This window comes from Gambusia affinis, linkage group LG12, assembly GCF_019740435.1.
Source record: "Gambusia affinis linkage group LG12, SWU_Gaff_1.0, whole genome shotgun sequence".
Taxonomy (NCBI): Eukaryota; Metazoa; Chordata; class Actinopteri; order Cyprinodontiformes; family Poeciliidae; genus Gambusia; species Gambusia affinis.
In genome coordinates, this window is record NC_057879.1 from 21,307,069 (window position 1) to 21,326,648 (window position 19,580).

Here is a 19,580-nt window from a genome sequence, read left to right on the forward strand (position 1 = left end):
AAGGTAAAGTGAGCTGAAATGTATATTTTTGTATAAAACAAACTTGATTAAATGATCTAAGCATTGACAAGAAGACAGCGGTGTTAGTGAGCAGAAACAGCTGCAAGACCCACAGTTTTCATTTTGTTAGTAATAAACAACAGATTTGGGATCTGGTGTTGACATCGGATAGTCTGTCACTTCTGTGGTGTTGTATCAGACAGCCACTGTAGTGAGGCAGGATATATTTGTTCAACATGACTTGTGTTCATGGTCAACCGCTGAAACACAGCCTTCAATCTCACACTCATGAACACACCGATGATTCTTTCCCTCTATAAGCTGACGACACACACAAACAACGACGCTATCCGCTCATTCCAACCAATCCCTGAAGTTCATACTCTCACCAACTCCCATGATAGCTCTGCTCGGTCTGGATTTCATGCATTCCTTGAAACAAAACCGCCGCTGCCAAGACAATACCTTCACACCACAGTGAGGCGTTTCTTTGAAATGCCTCAGCCATTGTTTGTGTCCTCATGGTGGAAAACAGCGACAGGAGCCATATATCCTTGACAAGAGGAGGTCATTTTGGGACTAAATGATGACCTATGTCAATCTTCTTGAATTTTAATTAGCCATAAAAACTGCTGGTGGACAAGAAATTGCCGGTTATGTTTATGCATGCAAAAACAATAAGGGAATGTGACATTGTTTGACTTTGTCACTAGTTGCATCTCTTTCCTGCTGCACAGACAAATAATCTAATGTTATTTGCACTAAATAAGACTAATTTGGAGTTACATAATGTCCATAAGAGCTTTGAAAATCTAAGCTATAATGAGGCAACCTTGTTTTTTTCTTTTCTTTTTTCCAGGCCAATTAATGAAGTTCTTTTGAATGTCAGCCGGCATTTCCCTTTAATGGGATCAATGCATAAATTTGATCAAAAAGGACACACAAGGTGAACTGGGATTAAAAATCCATCTGCCAAACATTATAAAGCTACTTGTACAAAACTGGGACAGGAACATGTCTAGTTAAGAAAGAAAATTGTATTTTATTGCTAGCATAAAATAGCATATGAAAAAAGATATTAGAATGCAATAACTACAATAATCAGTGGGTATTATTTATGATCTGTGTTTTAAATTATGATTTCTGTCTTAGTTTAGCTATTATGCAATAAACAACAAAAAAGTCTCAATGCGAAATGCAAAAATAAATGCTTTATTAGGCTCATGATGTGTGTACATTATAGAAAATCATCTGGTTGTCATAACATCTTAAAATAGGTTTATATTAAGATAAATTCCAGGAGCAGAGATATAAAAAAAAACCTAATAAAAATGACAATTTTCTAGTTTTTACCATCAACTGTTCAGAGCATTAGCATGAAATAATTGTCATATATATTATTTTGATATAAAGTCATGTCTCCTCTCTTCACAACAATGTTTTCAGTCATTGAAAATCGTGTGGATTTATTATGTCATAGCTTCCAGACCCCAGTAAAACTTTTGATTGCAACATCAAGTTCTGGGTGTTTCTTTTTCTTTTGCATCTTTCGCAGCTGTTCTGTTAGAGATTTGTGCTGTGTCTGTGATAACTGAATTGTTGCATGATCCAGTATCTGCTCAAGTACAAATAATCAACCCTCCTCCTCTGGGCCTCACAGCCTTGGGGAGAGGTGTACAATTTCAGTCCTAAATGGGTCTGAGGATGAATCTTTGCTCCAACAAAAATTGTTTTTTTTTTTGTTTTGTTTTTTTCTAGACTGTTTAGAATTGGCAGGAGCCTGCTATAGCAACCACTGACCTCTAGGGGCTCAATGAAAGAGAGCTCTGTCTCATTTGCTTCGGTTCTGTCTGTCTCCACTGCCACAGCTGATATATCCTGCAGCTTGTCACTAAAAGCAAAAGTTCTGCCATCATAAAGTAGACTGTTGGGACACTAGTTTTTTTTTTTTTTGTTTTTTTTTTTTTTGTTTTGTTTTTTTAAATTCCTCTTATAGATACGTTTGTGGGTGTTTTCTACCTAGAAATTGGTTCTGACCATGGAGATTCTGAAGATTTTGTTTCAGTGTATTTGTTTCCTCTTGTCACTTTTGTTTTAGGTATTTTTTTGCCTTAATTCAAAGGCAAAGGTGAAAAGGAAACAGCTTATCAGCTCCTCTGGACCTGCTGTCCTTCACATTTTAGATGATTCAAATGATTTCACTACTTCCAGTGCAGCAAAAGGCTGCTAATTACCTGGTTATGTGACTCAGGTGTGTGGAGGCAGTGAAACGCATAAAAAGGCAGGACAGTAGGGTCCTGTGGAGCAGGATTAAAAACATTTGCACTAAACCTTTGTCTTTTTAGACATGAGTAAGTAACCTTCAGTTGGAAATCTTTTGAGTTTTCATGTAGTGCTTTGGTTTTCCTTATTCAGTACGAATGTATCCCTGAATTATTGCTGCGTTCCGTTTACCTTAGAAGTCGGACCTGGAGCTGGGTTTGACGTCACACCTGAAGGAACAGCGTTCCATTTAGCATGATCAAGTTTTTAATTTAGGTGTGTTTGACTATCATTGTGGGCTGCACAGTGGCGCAGTTGGTAGAGCTGTTGCCTTGCAGCAAGAAGGTCCTGGGTTCGATTCCCGGCCGGGGATCTTTCTGCATGGAGTTTGCATGTTCTCCCTGTGCATGCGTGGGTTCTCTCCGGGTTCTCCGGCTTCCTCCCACAGTTTAATTGGTTTCTCTAAATTCTCCCTAGGTGTGAGTGTGTGTGTGAATGGTTGTATGTCTTTGTGTTGCCCTGCGACAGACTGGCGACCTGTCCAGGGTGTACCCCCCCTCTCGCTCAGGACGCAGCAACCCTCCCGACCCCATTAGGGAAGAAGGGTGTAAGAAAATGGATGGATGGATGGATGGATGACTATCATTGTCATCCAGTAGGGGGCGGTGAATGCATCTTATGGTGGTTTCCCAACTTAAAGTACAACCCCCCACCCCTAAAATACAAAATAAGAAAAAGAACATTTAGGTGTGTTGAAGCTAGGATGCACCTAGCTTCAACACACCTAAATGTGAAGATGATCATCGCTGCCGACATGGATAAAGTTATCAATTGGTTGTGAAGATGATCATCCCTGCCTTAAGAGGACTAGAGCCCTGTTCTAAAGCAGTGGAGCTAAGGTCAATGCTAAGGTGAGAATTTAGTGTAGAAACATAATGGTTTACCCAAGGGGTTAACATAAATTCAGTTAGCAAAAGAACTGAAGTCAGCTATAAATGTGTGTGTGTGTGTAGTTTGTAAAAAGCGTACTTTTGCGAGAGCCTTTATTAAAAAGAATTTATTATCGTGCAATTGTTGAAAATATAAACTTAACCACCTATAGTAGAAATTTAATGGACTCTCCTGTGCTACTGCTCTGACCTCATGAAGGCATTAATAAGATAATCCCACAAATCTTGACATTTTTCTTCTTAAAATTTCTTACTATAAGTTTGAAGGTAACTAAATATCACTTACAGTTAAACTCACCACCTCTTTGCTTGCAATGCATTACCGCTGATAATATTCTAGAAGTAAATGCCAAGATGATGGAACGACATATTTATTTTTAACCAGAATGGATTGGGGTCTTGTAAAGTTCATGCACCTAAAATACTGAAGGAAAGATAATGATATGCTTCCATAAACTTAAATTGTTGCAGATGTTTTCCTGATCAGCATCAATTGGGAGCCCCCGTGAAGCAGGAGGAGTGGACGCCTCAGCGTGTCCCTCTCCCTCCCAGTCGGGACTCAGACGCTCCCTCTACCGGCCAGACGGCGCGCAGACAGCCGCTGCTCCTCTCGGAGCTGAACACCGGACCACTCAATCCAGGCGTAATTCAGGAATCAGGACTCACTCACACATTCCTCCTCCAAAGAGTGCAAAGACGCAGCCGTGTCCGCTACAGTCCTCCCCCCTACCCCTTACTCCCTCACCGCAGGACAGGGGACAAAGGACCGAGGAGCCACTTTAGATTTTTACACAGCTAAAGTGCAGTTTTAGTTAGAAAAAGAAGAGTTTCCAGTTAACCCCTCGACTGGGGGTTAACGCTACCACGGCGCTGCCGACATGGATAAAGTTATCAATTGGTTGTTTGCAGCGATGAGCCTCCTGTTGTCCGTCCAAGGGGAAGTTTTTAAAGGTAAGGATGATCACCCTAAGATGTTTGCAGGTAGCGATCTCCTTTAACGCCACGGTGGCACGGGTCAGAGATGCACTTCAGTTGAGTTTAAGCACTTCTCTTTGATGCATTAGTCATTGTTAGGGTGTAAAAATCCTTGAAGTAACGCACTAATGTTTCATTTTGTGTTCAAGCGTGGAGCCGGGTGTGTTGTTGTCCCTCTGGCATTTCGGGGAATATCACATTTGAACTCCTGCTTTCAGCTGCGGAGTTTGTTCTCACCTTTGCGGTCCCACGGCGCGCGCAGCGGACAGGTGCGCTCCGCGGGGGCGACTCTGCTGCCGTTTTACCGCCGCTGTTTGCGCGACAAGTTTACAGTAGACTCAAGGGACTGTTTGCGCCTAACTTTATCTTGATCTGTCTAATGTGATTAACCTCAAGGGATTCACGCAGCCAACGAGCCGCCGGTGCGCTCCTGGTTCAGCTTAAAGCAGAACCTTCTGTCATTTTTCATTAGTGCATTTCAGACATAAAGTGCCCTTGTAGTAATGCAATATACTGAATTTAAAGCGCGGTTGGTGGGTTTAAATAGCATAGCTGATATTTATTGGAATCTGTGAGAAAATCATTCCAAGTTTGCTTCTCTTTGTTTTAAAGTTTCAATGGAAAAACAATTCAGTTTCTCCAAATACAACATAACATATGGGGTATTTTTATTTATTTATTTATTTAAATGATCACCAAGTTTCATTTAATCTCTTAATTCTCCCGTTTCTGTCATCTTTATCCAGTGGGACTTCCAGAATAAAATGAACGACCAGATTGGGAAGTGGGGGATTGGCGCAACGAAACAAAAATCAGAGGGGAAAAAATAGTTTTATCAATTTCTCATCATACATTAATCTACAACAGAAGCATAAAAAGAGGGCAATAGGAAGCGGAAATGTGTACTTTTTAAATCAAAAACATTTATATCACTGTAGTTTTGTGCCCAGGCTGTTTTTAGCTGTGGTTAATTTGTCGTCAAATCAGTTTGATCAGAAGTTTATCAGGACTCTTGATGGTTTTTGCATTACCTCTTTCTCCTAGTTTTTGATTAAACTTTTGATTTGGCTGGTTTTATTGTAAACTTAACGCAAATAAGTTAGATCCAAAGGTTCATTTGTAAAAAGAGTGAAGATTTTTGACCAGATTGTGGTTTACTAACATTCTTGTGGTAATACTGTTAAATATAGTGACTGTATTTCTCTAAATGCATGTTTACAAGTCCCTAAATGGGGTCATTTCACATAATCTATGTGGCGGGAGAAAAAAAAGGAACATTAACCCATATTATCCAATCAATAAATGGATAAATCATGTCCAGGCTGATGCTGATCCCTGCAGCCAGGAGTCATAACTTCAAATTCACTCAAACAAATGAAGCTGGCTGTTCTTATTTCTGAATGTGTTTCATTGTTTTGTTTGTTTTTTCTTCTTGGTTGAACTTGTGATGTGTGGTTTGGCTTGTTAGCAGGGTGCTGTGTAGATTCAGCAGAAAGCCGATGCATTTCACCAGGAGCCTGTTGGGGGCAGCATGCTACACTCATAATATTATATCCAGATGATGAAGGCGAAGCACTCATAGAGGCAGAGTTCAGATTGACTCTGGAAACAGATTGTGGCAGTGTGGTGCAAACTAAAATACTGATAAATATTTTCTATTCAAGAGATAAGTTGTCACACAATCAGCTCTGGAAAATGTTTAGGATAAACACACAGCTTACATCAACTGTTTCCAGTACCTCAGGTCAATTTTAGTGACTGAGAACTCTCTTGGCCTGAAGCTCAGAGTATTCCCAGTCCATTTTTTGCGTGGGGTTTATCAGTCTTGCCCGCTGGCAGCCTCAGGAGCTGGAGATTTATTGGGAGCTGGCTGCTCGGCAGTGGCTCCCAGTGGTGCCAAAACCATCGATAAATGTGCTCCTAATTGCACAATATGCGTGTGTGTGTGTGTGTGTGTGTAAATATGTAAACCAGGATGAAATCAATTCGGATGTATTTCGCTCTCTCCGGGTAGGTGACGGATTAGCCACACACGGATGGAGAGGTAGAGGCCAAGCATGCAGCAGCCGGGGCGTTTGTTATGGAGAGCATGCAATAACGGCTCAAGTGATAATTAGATCACGGAGGTAACCAGAGCTCCTGCGCACAGTATCAGGAGCTTGTGGCTGTGCACGCCTCAAGTCGATCACAGACAACAGTCCTTTTGGAAAAGTCTTTTAATTTACTGGTGAGGAGTGAAACCATGACACTCCATCAGTTTAATCTCCTGTCGTGTCACCTTGCTGGTCTGTCTGCACTCGGTTTGGCCCAGTATGAGAGACCAAAGTGGAAAAAAAATCAGGGTTTTTTTTTTTTTGTATTTACAAAAATAAATAAACCTATTGTTGGTAAGTTGCAAGTGTTGTTTGTTGAACAACCAACTTCAGACGCTATCAAAGCAGATGTCCAGGGTAAAGAAAACGGCTAATAATGGTTAAAAGTCAACATTTTTAACCATTTCACCTTCCAGTAAGGAGATATTGTTGCAGATAACTTCATGGTTCTTCATAGACAAAATGTGCTCCGTCTGTGTTTAATTGGTTTGTCACAAAGCCATTTAAAGATCTATTGTGCCTATATCTGCTATTTGATTGTATTGTCAGAGATACAGCAAATACACTAAATATTTTTTGTACAACATAGAAAGTAGTCATGGATCAGTCATCCTGTGTGTTTGATCTGTCTTTTCAAATCCTCACTTTGCCATACGGGATGGCAGCTCATACTGGTTCATGACTTTTTTTGTTAAAAGAAAATCTTTCTCTTCTTCTGTTGCCACATGCATGTCTGGTATAAGGAACGTCTGCAAAGTGAATGAAATGAAGTCATCAGTTCATGAGCTGAAACACTTATCATATGGCATAATAAACTGAACTGGACTGCATTATATTATTAGTGGAATTAAAATGGTGTTTATTCATAGTAACTGAATTTAATTCTGTACTTTTTTTACGTATAAATTAAATCAGTTGGTCCTTGTTGAGGGCCTTGAGAAGACAATTGTATATTTATGATATATATGTAAACAATTTTGAATTTTGATATGCTTATGTTACTCTATAAAGTGATGAACGACAATAAAAGTATAATATTCTGCTCAATAAGTGCTAATGTGACCAGATTTATACAAGTCTGTCAATCAAAATAACCCAGTTGGGCTAATGTACCTTTAGCACAATTGGAAAAATCTGCAAACAGCATTAGCATCAAGAACAATAATGTCAGTTTTTCACATAAAGCAGTTATTTATTTATCTTTTACATTTGTGTGTAAATAACCACTGCCAAAATGATGGTACAGTGGATAGAGTTCTCATTAAAACCACTTTAAACTAAGATTGGTGTGTTAAAAACATTTTGCGGTTTCTAAACTTTGACATCAGTAACCAGCCCATGGATCATCTGCTTTTCTGTTCTCACATGTTTTCTTTTAACCTCTCCTCTCCCATTATCCTGCTTAGAAAGTTCAGAAACAAAGTATAAAAAACATCCTAAAAAAAAAAATCTTCTTGTGTATGGCTAGTGCGCTTGTTTTCATATAAACATTATAAAGGCAGCTTTTTCTCTTTTTTTCCCAGCAGCCCTGGCCTTTGATATCTATACTTTGTCTTTTGACCGAGCACATTAAATTCCAGGGAGCGGCACACTTTGTTATGTTTACCACCTTCTCCAGCTAGCCATAAAACCTGCCTTGTTTTCTGATAGGGGCGAGCCGTGCGTTGAGAGTAATGCCCAAGCTGGAAGAGTAGAAGAGCTGCAGTTTGTCACCGTAGAGTGACTGCCGCTGATAGCGTCCTGCTTGACCGATTCTGATTGTCATCCACGCTGTGACTAAAGGAGTAAAACAACACTTTGGCTGCTTGAGAAGATAAACAGCACTTCATTTGAAGTCTGGCAATATTTTAGATAGTTTTTCATTTGAGATTTTTTTTATTTTTATATCTTTCTTCTTTCTCTCTCCCAGCTGACTCAGATTTAATAGAGACTTTCTTCCGAAAGGTGTCCTAAAAGGTGGCAGCTTCCTTTGTGTGAGCCACTGGAGAATGAAATTAAATATGCATGTGAATTTTTTATTTTCCTTATATGATGGCTTCAACTGGTGTTTGAGGAGAGAGAGAGAGGGTGGGGGGGACGCTGTGTGGTGATTGATGATAGCACAAAGCAGAAAGTGAGGTGTCTGCGTTCTTCTGTTACTTTGCTTTTCAGACACTTTTATTATGATGATAACGAATGCTGTGGAAACACGTGGATTTACTGAAGCCGTTCAAACACTGTACGCTCATGTGTGTATTTCCAGAAAAAGGTCTGCTGAGTTTGTCAGCTGAGCTGTCTTAAGACTGATTGTAGCTGGTAGACATGAAGAGGGGGAGCATGGGAGAGTTGTCAATTATGAGGCTAAACTTTGAAAACGTTACATTTTTTGTTTTGGAAGCCTGGACATGGAGTATATGGAGACCTTCTTATGTATTTCACAGTTTAACTTACGGGTTTGTGTCAAAAGAAAAACAGGATTTCTTTTATGACAACTCAAAACATGGTCTTTTATTTTTTTTAAAACTGTTTTTATATACAGGAACGGGACAAACGCTATCCAAATTAGCGAGGCCTTCTGTAAAAAGTAATTGCCCCCTAAACCTAACAACTGGTCGTTCCGCCCAGCAACAATTGCCTTCAAGCTGGCAGCCAGTCTTTGATATTGCTGTGGAGAAATTTTAGCCAACTTTTCTTTGAAGAAGTGTTAATTTAGCTACATTGAAGTGTTTTCAACCATTTCATCCTGTTAAAGTCATGCAACAGCATCTCTATTGAATTTTATTCCAGACTTTGACAAGGCTACGCAAACATATTTTTTATTTTTAGGCATTCAGAGGTGGATTTGCTGGTGTGCTTTGGATCATTCTCCTGCACTTGAGTTTAAGGTTAAAATCTGTGGCTTGCATATTATCTTCCAGAATTTTCTGTGGGAGAGCAAAGTTTATGCATATTTATTTTCTTTTTTTTTACATAACTGTATCCTATAGTAATTTCATATTCATTGGACAAGTGTTTACAAATTTCATAGAGAGCTGTTATAGAATAGCTACTGATACAGCAGCTGCAAAGGTAGTTTGACTCAGAGTAAAGCTACCTTTAACTGTACTGAAAGCTAAAGGTAGCTTTGCAGCTGCGTCAGTAGTCTGCGTCATCAATCACACATGAGATTGTTATATTAGAATTCACTGTTTTAATCATCAAAACAAAGTATGTTATTCTGAAGAAGGGGCTCACAGTTTGACACATTATCCTGCCTGGTTAAAATGGAAAAAGGCGACCTCTGTTCTCCAGAAGTTGCCACAAGGGGTTCCAGGAAATGCAGAAAATCAGTTACAGAAGGCAGAGAGGTCGTCGAAAAAAGTAAACAACACTTTATCATGCTGTAAAGCTGGAGTTGAATACAACATTGCAGGCCGATGAAACACAGCAGTGAAGAAGTTAATAAAGGCACAGTTATATATTTCTTTCCTCAGACCCAAGTGGTGTGGCATGCAGCCTTCATTCCCAGGTTTTTCACATAAGCCTTGATGTTGAGCGCCCCCCCGCTTTGCCTTTAATTTGAAGTCAGAAGGTTTAACGATTAAAATAAGAGATACACCAATCAATTAGTCAGAGATTAGAATCTACCGTTTTTACATTTGTTCCTTAAATGCATCATATTTATCTCATTTTTGGTTTATAAATGCATTAGTCAACAACATGTTCTTTGATGCAATTTACTGAGTTTAATTTTGCAAAAATCTGATGAAAATGAGTCATATGCTTTTTATTCTAGATTGGGTAAATCTTGCTATTCCTTAAATTTATATTAGCTTTTACAGTATTTAAAAATATATGTGGAATATTTCAGAACGTCATACATCAGAAAACGAGAAATTAGTATCTGCCTTATAAAGACTAATCAGTGCATCTCTAATACACAACAATCAAATTCCGTGAACCTTTTGTTTGAATTTTTTTAGAAGACTAATTATCAGCAGACATTTGACCTGCAGCCACTTGTTACATCTTTTTGTTTGCCTTTTAGATTCAGTAAGTTAAGCACATGATGACTGACCTGTCTGGTCTGAAATATTCCACCTCTACCACAAAAACCTCAGGAGGAGCTTCTTCTGTGTATTTAGGAGGAGCTTCTTCTGTGTATTTAAGGTCATTGTCTTTCTGCATTGTCCCAAAATTGAACCTCTTAAAGGCTGTGTTTTCCTTGCTGTTCCAGTAAAACAATCAAGGCGTTTTACTTGATTGTAAAGGCGTTCATTCACCTTGACCTTTTTCACCTTCTGTCACAGAACAACCACAAACTTTACTGTATTTTATTGGAATTTTATTTGACAGTCCGACATAATTGTAAAGTGGAAGAAAAAAAAAAGATTTTCAAAGATCAAAATTTTATAGAGACATTTTTGATTTTTGGATTGAAAATAATGGAATATCTCATCTTGTATTTCGTCTGGGGGGGGGTTATTGCTGGGGTTTTTGGTTTGGCAAAGGTTTGATTTATATGCAGACATCTTCATTGCATTCTGTGACTTGATGTGGTGAGGCTACCAGTAACTAGCTGCTAGCTTTTTTTAGGGTCTACCATGGTTAATTGCACATTTATTGCCAGAAGGCTGGATGATGTTTGTTTCCGCCACTAACTCACTTCTGCTGCCGACAGGTGCAATCTGTTCAAAACCACTTGTAAACTTGGTACTATTGGGTTAAAGATGCAGAGATCCACATGCAGTTTGAGAAGCACAAAGCTAATTGTCAAGAGCCACAAAGAAACCGTGGAAATTTCAGTTTTTACCATGCTTGGTCATAATACAGCAGGATCCCCCAATCACCCACTATATTTATAGTTTTTTTCGATCTTCATTTTCATTCATGGTGCCATTAAAAAGATACTCTGACCTGTTTACTTGTCTCCTGATGAAAAGCATCGCCCAAAAGGATGACGCTATCACCAAGAAGTTCACTTTTGGTCTCACAGGGTCACAGGGTCACAGCTCCCACGGCCACATACTTGCAGTGTCGGCTACATTGTGTGAGGTAAAACTTAAACAGAACTTCTTATAGCTTTCTTTCAACAGTAGCAAAACATGCGACTGTTTGCGCTGCAAGTATAAAATCTGCCTTTCATTAGTACTTTCAAATGTGGTAAAGTGTTAGGAAGTCTACTAGTGCGGTTCACCGTCTTCATATCCTCTGAGGGCCTCTCGATATTCAATCATTAGTTGTTGATTTGCAAGCGGATTTTATTTACATTCTTGAGAGGCATTAATAGTTTGAAGTTCACTCTCGAGGAGGCTGATGTGGCAGCGTTATCTGCGGCGGAATGATAATGTGTGAGGCATGCCGGACAAACAGAGGATGAACTAATTACACACAGCCCTCTTTTCTTCAGATGAGAAGGATAAAAGCTAATGAATGGCACGCAGGCCAACACAGGGGATGGCTAATGAAGAGAGTGTGAGAGACAGAGCGTGAAGTGTTTGTGTGTGTGTTAGGCATGCTCGAACAATCCTGTGATCGCATCACCATGTCTAAGAAAAACAACAACTGTAATATGCAGCAGATCATGTTTACAGAGGCCTGCAAACGTCGGGAGGTGGCTGGGAGAATCCAGGCACACTGGAAGTTTTCACTAATTAATGCTCCGAGGGACTCGATTGTTATTAATGGTGATGAGATGGAAGAGGAGAGCCAGGGAGGAGTAGGCGAAGCTGTTTAAATCAGAACATCACCGTCTTCTGCTTTAATTGATCATTGAACCTCTACTCTGCAGACCGCATTATGCTCCAGTTCACTTGTCTTTAAAGAAAATAATAAAGTTACAAGAATCGCATCTGTCTTGGAGAGAAATAACTAGCAGGCACTCCAGAGAGTTAACACTCAGATTGAATTGACCTCAACCCTGTCAGATCCGCCCCCCATCTTCAGATCCCACTCTTCAATCAGCTGCATCTATGCAGGACTGTTAGGCCACAACCCAGGGGGGGTATTGGAATTGATTTTAGAAGAGCACACTTTGCTATTTGATTCAGGTAAATGTATAGAGTTGACCTGAATTGTGAAGCTGCAACTGTTTATAACACCATGGCCAACTGAGAAGCAGCAAAGTTGTTTTTTTTTCTACTACAGTTCAGTTTACAGGCATTAGTTCTCCAGTTTTCAGAATTTGAGAGATTCCAAAACAGACGAGAAACGAAGTCGCTGACATCTGCCTGTGTGGAATGAGTTACAAAGCAATTCCTGAAGCTTTTTGACTCCCGTAAACTATAGTGGGAGCCATTATCCACAAATGGGGAACACATGGAACAATGGTTACCCAACTTAGGAGTGGTTGGCCTACCAAAATTAGCACCAGTGAGTCATTCAGGAAGTCACAAAACAACCCAGAACAACATCAAAAGGACTTGTCTCAGTTAAGTTCAGTCCTAAAGATTCAACAATTAAAAAGAAACTGGGTTTAAAAATAAAAACATGGGAGACTTATACAGCAAAGTCCAAACTCATGCCTCATGTTTGAGGTGAACTGCTTTTGGCTGATTATTCTGATGAGAGACATTGAAGAAACTGCGAAACTGCTCTCTTGTAAGGGAATGTCTAACTGGTTCATCACATTCTTCTCAAATGCTCTTGGGTTGTGCTGAAGGACAGCGATGCACACCAACAAGTATGAACAGAATCAAAACAACAAAAAAGGTGTGCTAGTGGTTTAATAAAATCAAGGTCTTAAGTGAGTTTGATATGTGGTTGTGTGACTAAAGTCCTTCCAACCAGGCTAAATTAAAACAATTCTCCAAAGAACCACCACAGCGACATAAAAGCAATCCAATCCAGTGGTGACAGACATTTGTAAGGTTTAAGGGAAAATTATTTTTTCACACAGGTGTTCACCTTGATTTGTAGAGCTTTTTATCCCCTATGATTGAGATCATTATCTTTAAAATAGTCTCTTTTTGTATTTACTCAAGTCATCTTTGTTTGATATTTCATTTTATTTGACTATATAAAATATCTAAATATGACAAAAAAAAAAAAAAAGCAAAAATAGGAAAATAACTTTGTGTTACTCAAACTCTCTCCTTCGTGGGACAAGTGCTTTAGCCAACTTGGAGAAGTGACTGCGTTTCATTCCAGAAAAAAGCTGTCTGCGTAGGCTGATGCTGCTGGTAGCGTAGGTGGTGGCAGTGGGAAGAGGAAGAAGAGGATGGTACGAAGTGGGGAGGAGAAGCTGCTACTGCTGTTTCACCTTGTCTCCTGTTATTTATTAGGTTTCTGTCAAGACTCAGGCAGGTGTATATCCCTCCTCCTCCTCTTCCTCTCCCCATCCGGGGCTTTATGAGTATTACCAGAGGCAAAATTCTCCATTACTGTCAGTATGAATCTGTTGCCGTCACATTAGCACACGTCATGCAGTCATTAATGCATTAGACCTTGTTTGAGTGCCAGTTATTTGCATTGGCTTTTACGCCGTCTATTTGCCCTTGTGCTAAAAGCAGCCTCGGCCGAACCTATTGACAATTTAACCGTTCGATAATGAAGCGATCCCTGAGGATAATTTAGGCCCCGGTGGTCCTGCTTAACATGGGTTATTAGTAAGAGAAAGAAAACATTAGGCCTCGTGGATGCTGTTTTGAAGGGAACCCAAAACAAATCCCTCTTATTTCCCTGCTGGTCCTTATGTGTTTGAATGCAGAAGCACCCGTCTGGCGTATGATCGCACCACTAACAGCAGTGCACACTATTATCCACCGTTATCCTCTACTTCTTCCTCCCAAAGCACAATGTACCTGATTATGCTCCTATCGGTCACACTCCGGTGCCTGTTTGGAGGCTGTTATCTGTTCGCGGTGGAGACTCCTCGGGGAGGCATACAGCCGATAAGAGACTGTTGTTCTGTAAACAGCCCTCTGACCTCCTCCGGCTGGGTCTGGCTCCTTTTCAAATGGGTGTCTTTTGTATTGGCCCCCGAGCTCAAACTACCTTGTGACTGATCCCCCCCAGGAGAAGAGGTTTTAATGGCATTATTGTACACTGCACACCGTGCATGGTGGTCACTCTGCAGCCATTTGAACAACTGAAAAAACATTCACAAAATGATGAAGACTGCCCTGTTGACCTGCTTATACCCTCTCTAAACAAACAACGCCTTCTAAGAGGATTCAAACCCCTAGGACCTTTCCACGTGTTATGTGACACCCACAAAGTTTAGCGAGTTTTATTGGGACTTTTTCTGATAGGTTGGCGCAAAGTCATTTTTACTTACTTTTATTTTCACTTAATTTTTCTCAGAATAGTTTGAAGAGCCTTAAGCTCCGTTAGGTCATAAAACAATATCCCAACCTTAAGATATCTAAGAACAAAATTCAGTACATCATCTGAAAATGGAAAGGATGTATCCCAGCAGAAAACCTACCAAAAAATGGCTTAAAATGAGAAATGAAAAGTAGCCACTGTCACACCAATGGCTAATATGGATCCACACAAACACCACATATCTGGGCTTGCTTAAGTTTTCCTAAAGCCATGTGGGGGAGAAAGTGATCATGTGGAAGAAGGATCACAGGGTGAACCATGGAGGTGGTAGCATGATGCTGTGGAGAGTTTAGATCAACGTGTGTTGCTGTTTCTGAAGTCCTAATCAAAATCTGGACCTAAATATAACTGAGAATCTTTAGTAAGACTTTCAAATTGCTTTTCACAGTTCAGCAGCCAGCCTGGCTGAACCTGCACAATTTAGCATAGTACAGGCATTTTGATAAAACTATAGGAAATCATGTATCATATTAAACTTTCCACTTCACTATAATGCACCACTTTGTATTGGTCTAAAATACTTTGAAGTTTAAGGTAATAAAGTGAGTTCAAAGTTGAAAGGAGTCCGAATACGTTTTCAAACTGCTCCTAATTTACCTGTTTAGTGATATTCTTCTATGAACATGATTTCCTGAGGGACTAAACCTTTAAACAAAAATCATTTTTCATTTGTGCCTTTTCTCTTTTTTTTGCGACAGTCAGCTAACTCACTTATCTGACACGAGTCAAGTGCATTAACAGCCCATCTGGGGACGGCTCTGCTAACTGCAGGCTCGTGCCCTCTCTGAGACATCCAGCACAACTGGTGGCGGATCACTTTTCATTCCTTCTAACAATTTTCAAAGCGCTTGAGTAAATAATGCCTTTTAAACCAACATCCTTTGGTTGTGCAGCAGCAATTCGACGCGCTCACTCGTTTCAGTTTTAAACACTTTTTCCACAAATCTGCCAGTGAGACACACAGCTGCGAGGCTCGTCTTAAAGAAGGAGCAAACGCAAAACAATAACTGGAAAAGATGATGCCTGGCTTGAAGCTTCACTCCCACCCTGTAATCAGAGATTGCCACACTAAAGAAATTACAGGGCGCAGGATCATTAGACAAATCTGCGTGAAGCTCTGAATTGCAAAAGGAAACGAAGCTGAAAACACATGTTTTTGGAATAATACACATCTGAATAAACAAACTGGTTCAAAATCTGACAAGTTGATTGTAATGATAGCATGCCGACGGCCATGGGGATAGATTCAGTTGAATGGGATTTCGGAGACTTGCTGGTTTTAGAACATCAAAATGGGGAGTAATTAAAGTAGAAAGCTTCAAGCGTCTGTTGGTTCTTCAGTAGCATTATCATCGATTCAGCTGCCTTAGTGTCAAGCTTCGTAGTGAGTGGCCCAAGTTCACAACACATTGTGTTTAGAAATTAGATTAAAAAGAATTATATCAAAGTAAAACAATCCTTCTTCTTTTTAAGGGAAGCCTTGTTTTCAACATGCATTTTTCCTTTTATATTAAGTCTTCAAGCAAATCTCACATCTAACCGAGGTTTTCCATTCTGCCATTCCCTCATTTCTAAATGGGACACCGTTCAGCATAGAGTCCCAGTTGAGTGAAGCCAGTAGAGGTTTAAATGGGACACATTATGAACAGTCTTTTTTATTTTTTTGCTGTGCGTGAAAGCTAATACTTTGGTGCCTGCACGTCCTTTGAGTTAATAAAAAAAGCAAGATGTTTGAAAGTGACAAGTTTTGTTAATTGTTCTTTCCGGCGAAATGTTTGCCACTACTTCAGTTCAGAGTGGAAATCTGTCATCTCTCCTCATATTCTCTGAAGATAGACTTCAACGCTTGCAAATATGAAAAATATATTTATTTTTCACAAAGTTTTCTGCATCAATATTAACGTCAAATTATAATTTTATCCCTTGAAAAGATATCTGAGTCATTAAATTCAGGTTCTGTTTAAATGTGGAAACCAGTTACCTGTTAAAATATGCATGATTGTATCGGACCATGAAGTGACTCAAAATTAAATCTTTCTATTGGTGGCACGCTGCCTTCAACCGATTCATATAAACAATCAACTTCTCTGTCAGTTCAAACGTTCATAAAGTAGCCTTTGCAAAAACCAAAAGTTTTTGAGAAAATATTTTCTAGGTGAAGTCTGGATGAGAAGTATTTATTGCAGGCAAGATTTTAACAGTTTAAAACATGTGAACTATCCCTTTAAATAACAGAAACAAATAAGCTCTTTCTTTGTAAATTGATTGCTTCAAGCAACTGAAATGCAGTCTTTTGTCCAGTGGAACATTTTATTTCGGTAAACAAATAAAAGCATAAGAAATGAATTAAAAAAAATTGGCTGCTGTGAACAAGAATTTGACATTTTAATCCACAATTACAACATTTTATTAGATGATTTTCAATCTATTTCCAACATCATATCCATCTGCATGTCAGTAACAAAACATTTATATCAAATGTGGGCATCAAGGACAACAAAAACTGTATGTGCAGAGGTTAGTAAGTCTAACTATGTCCAACTACTTGACACTCCCTCTGAGAACATAACATTGCGACTAACATTTGCGCTTATTTTAATACCAGATATATCTTAGTGTGTGCATAAACAAGAACAATGGAAACCATCTTTGCACAACCACAGAAGCTAACATTCACGTCCTTCCTTACCGCCACTTCTGGGAGATCCAATGAGAGTGAAAGAAGATGAATATACCGCTTCTGGGTTGGTTGGGTTGCAGCTACTTGATACTTGACATAGCATGTCAAGTAGCAAGTCAAGTAGCATTCCCAGCCTGATTTATTTATTTATTTATCTATTCAAATATTGTAGATGTGCTCTATGAAGACGTTTGTGAATTACCCTTAAATAATCCTAAAATAAATCCTTGAATACTGAAGTAAGGGGCTTCCTGTATAGCCAAATTTTGCAATCAAGGAGTTTAATTCCAGTCCTATTCAACAGTGATGATTATTTTACTTTGATATATTGTGCACCTCTAGTCTTAAGTCTCTGTCTGAAAACGGGACAATGGTCTTCACTCCTCGATCTGCTGTTAGGCTTTAAACCTGCAGTAAGAATAAGCAGCATGGATGTTGTCAACGCTGCCGACCCCGCTGGGTTTATGGCACTAATCATTTAGTTTCACAATGACATAGGAGCACATACCATGGCACCCTAAAACATAAGTAGCAGAAGTGGTTGAATTTGGAAAAGTTGAGCAATCTGTCTTTGCAACCATATTTTGAAACTAAATTAACACGTTAATGTTTCCAAATGAGTAACAGAGCCAGGGAAAATTTTTATGTGACTGAAGATGAGAGTATTTTCATAGGTAATGTGAATTCTTCTGTAGTTTTTTCTTTTTTTTCTTTATGTAGAAGTCAAAAAATTTCATAGCCAATGTTTTTGTTTAAGATATTAAATTTTTTTAAAACAATAGCATTAAAAAATATTTTATTTAAATTCTTCCACATCGGTCCTGTATTTTTCAAATCAGCATTTATTTGTACAATCTGTTAAGGACAAAATTCACCAGATGCTGCGTTTATCCCACTGAAGCCGATGTCTGCTTACTGACTAAATAAACACCTTCCACAAAACTTTTCAAATTACTATCTAAATTATCTTGGGAATATACCCATCCAACCTTAGTCTGAACACTGCGGACTTGCATGCTGGTTGCCACAGCAAACTGAGCTGAATAATTTGAGAATAGGAAGTGCAATGTTTTGTGATTACTTGAACATGAGCAGATTTAAATGTTGATTTCAGTGAGTTTTCCATGCAATGCTTGCTTTCCCTCCAATGGTCAGTGTGGCTCATCTTTGGCCCAGGTTCAGTTTTGCAGCAGCATCAAACAGTGCCTTGGTGAGGCAGAGGTGCACAGTCTGGGTTCGGAAAATGAATAATTCACTCCCATGAGCCCAGACTTCTTGGTGTGAGACTAATATTCAGCAGCACCTGTGTATCTGAAAATCTTCCCCCCCATTCAAGTCGCCAGTTTCCTCTGGGAAAAACCTTACCCCAACATCAATTCAGCTCAGCTTTTTGCAAACTGTCAGAGTAATGCTGCTGTGGCTGGAAATGTACAGGGGGAATACAGATCAGCTTACAGTAAACTGTTGTGTGACTGGACTTGGAAACGCTGAAAATATAACGAGGGCAGGGTGTCAAACCTCAATCATTATTTGGCCCTGGAAGAAATTCTTTCTCCAATTTTTGAAGACAATTGAGTGTTGAAAGCAGCCAGTAGTTGTCTGGAAAGATATACTTTAATTATGTAGCTCCTGATTTAATTAACATTTTCAGAAAGCCATATCACCCCAAGGTCCTTTCAGTAGCTGTTCTGAATCTAATTCAAAATGGTGCAATGTTAGTTTTCCTCGTTGTTGTTTAAAAGTGCTAATATTGATCTAATCAGTTGAGATACTTTCATTGTTCAAATGTGCAACAGTTAAAGTAGTATGTCACTTAGTATTGAATACAGTTGTTGTGGCCGTTATGCTAAATGTTTGTAGTTTGTAATTTCTACCAATTTAGTTTTGTTCTTTGGGTAGTTAGAATATATTTCAGTTAATTTAGAACCAAAATTTGTAATATTTTTTTTTTTATTTGGAATTGTTTAGATCACGTTGTTAATTGTTAGACCCTCCTAATTAATTTGAGTAATTAAGAACACACCGGGTGCTTGGTGGAGGTCTGTTATTTGGTAAATGTCTGGTGTGGACAGGAGGTTTTGTAAAATGATTTTTTGACCACTTTTTTATACCTTCAAACATTAAATTGAGATTATTTTTAGTTTCGACTAAGTTACAAGACGTTTTTAGCAGTTATTTTGTCTCTACTTTTACAATAAATAAATAAATTCAGAAATGCGTACAAGTCCAAAACCCACCTGTTACCTCCCACAGCCTTTATTGGAAATGTTGGTTTTTTGGAACAGTAGGCCATGACAACAGTGAACCCCCATAATTTGTGATGGTTAGGGACCA

The 19,580-nt window shown here is 39.1% G+C and overlaps 1 protein-coding gene across 7 annotated transcripts in view; it reads left to right on the top strand.

Moving 5' to 3' along the window:
* The first annotated feature begins 2,312 nt into the window (after window positions 1-2,312).
* LOC122840863 (receptor-type tyrosine-protein phosphatase mu-like) overlaps window positions 2,313-19,580 on the top strand; it is a 205,059-nt gene continuing 187,791 nt past the window's right edge. For 6 of the 7 annotated variants that reach the window (XM_044133617.1, XM_044133618.1, XM_044133619.1 and 3 more), the window contains exons 1-2: window positions 2,313-2,351; window positions 3,684-4,163. In XM_044133617.1, coding sequence (XP_043989552.1) covers window positions 4,091-4,163 — 73 coding nt within the window. In that variant the 5' untranslated portion in view covers window positions 2,313-2,351; window positions 3,684-4,090. Of the gene's footprint in view, window positions 2,352-3,088; window positions 3,174-3,683; window positions 4,164-19,580 lie in introns of those variants that run through there. The other variant, XM_044133616.1, reaches the window with a different exon arrangement.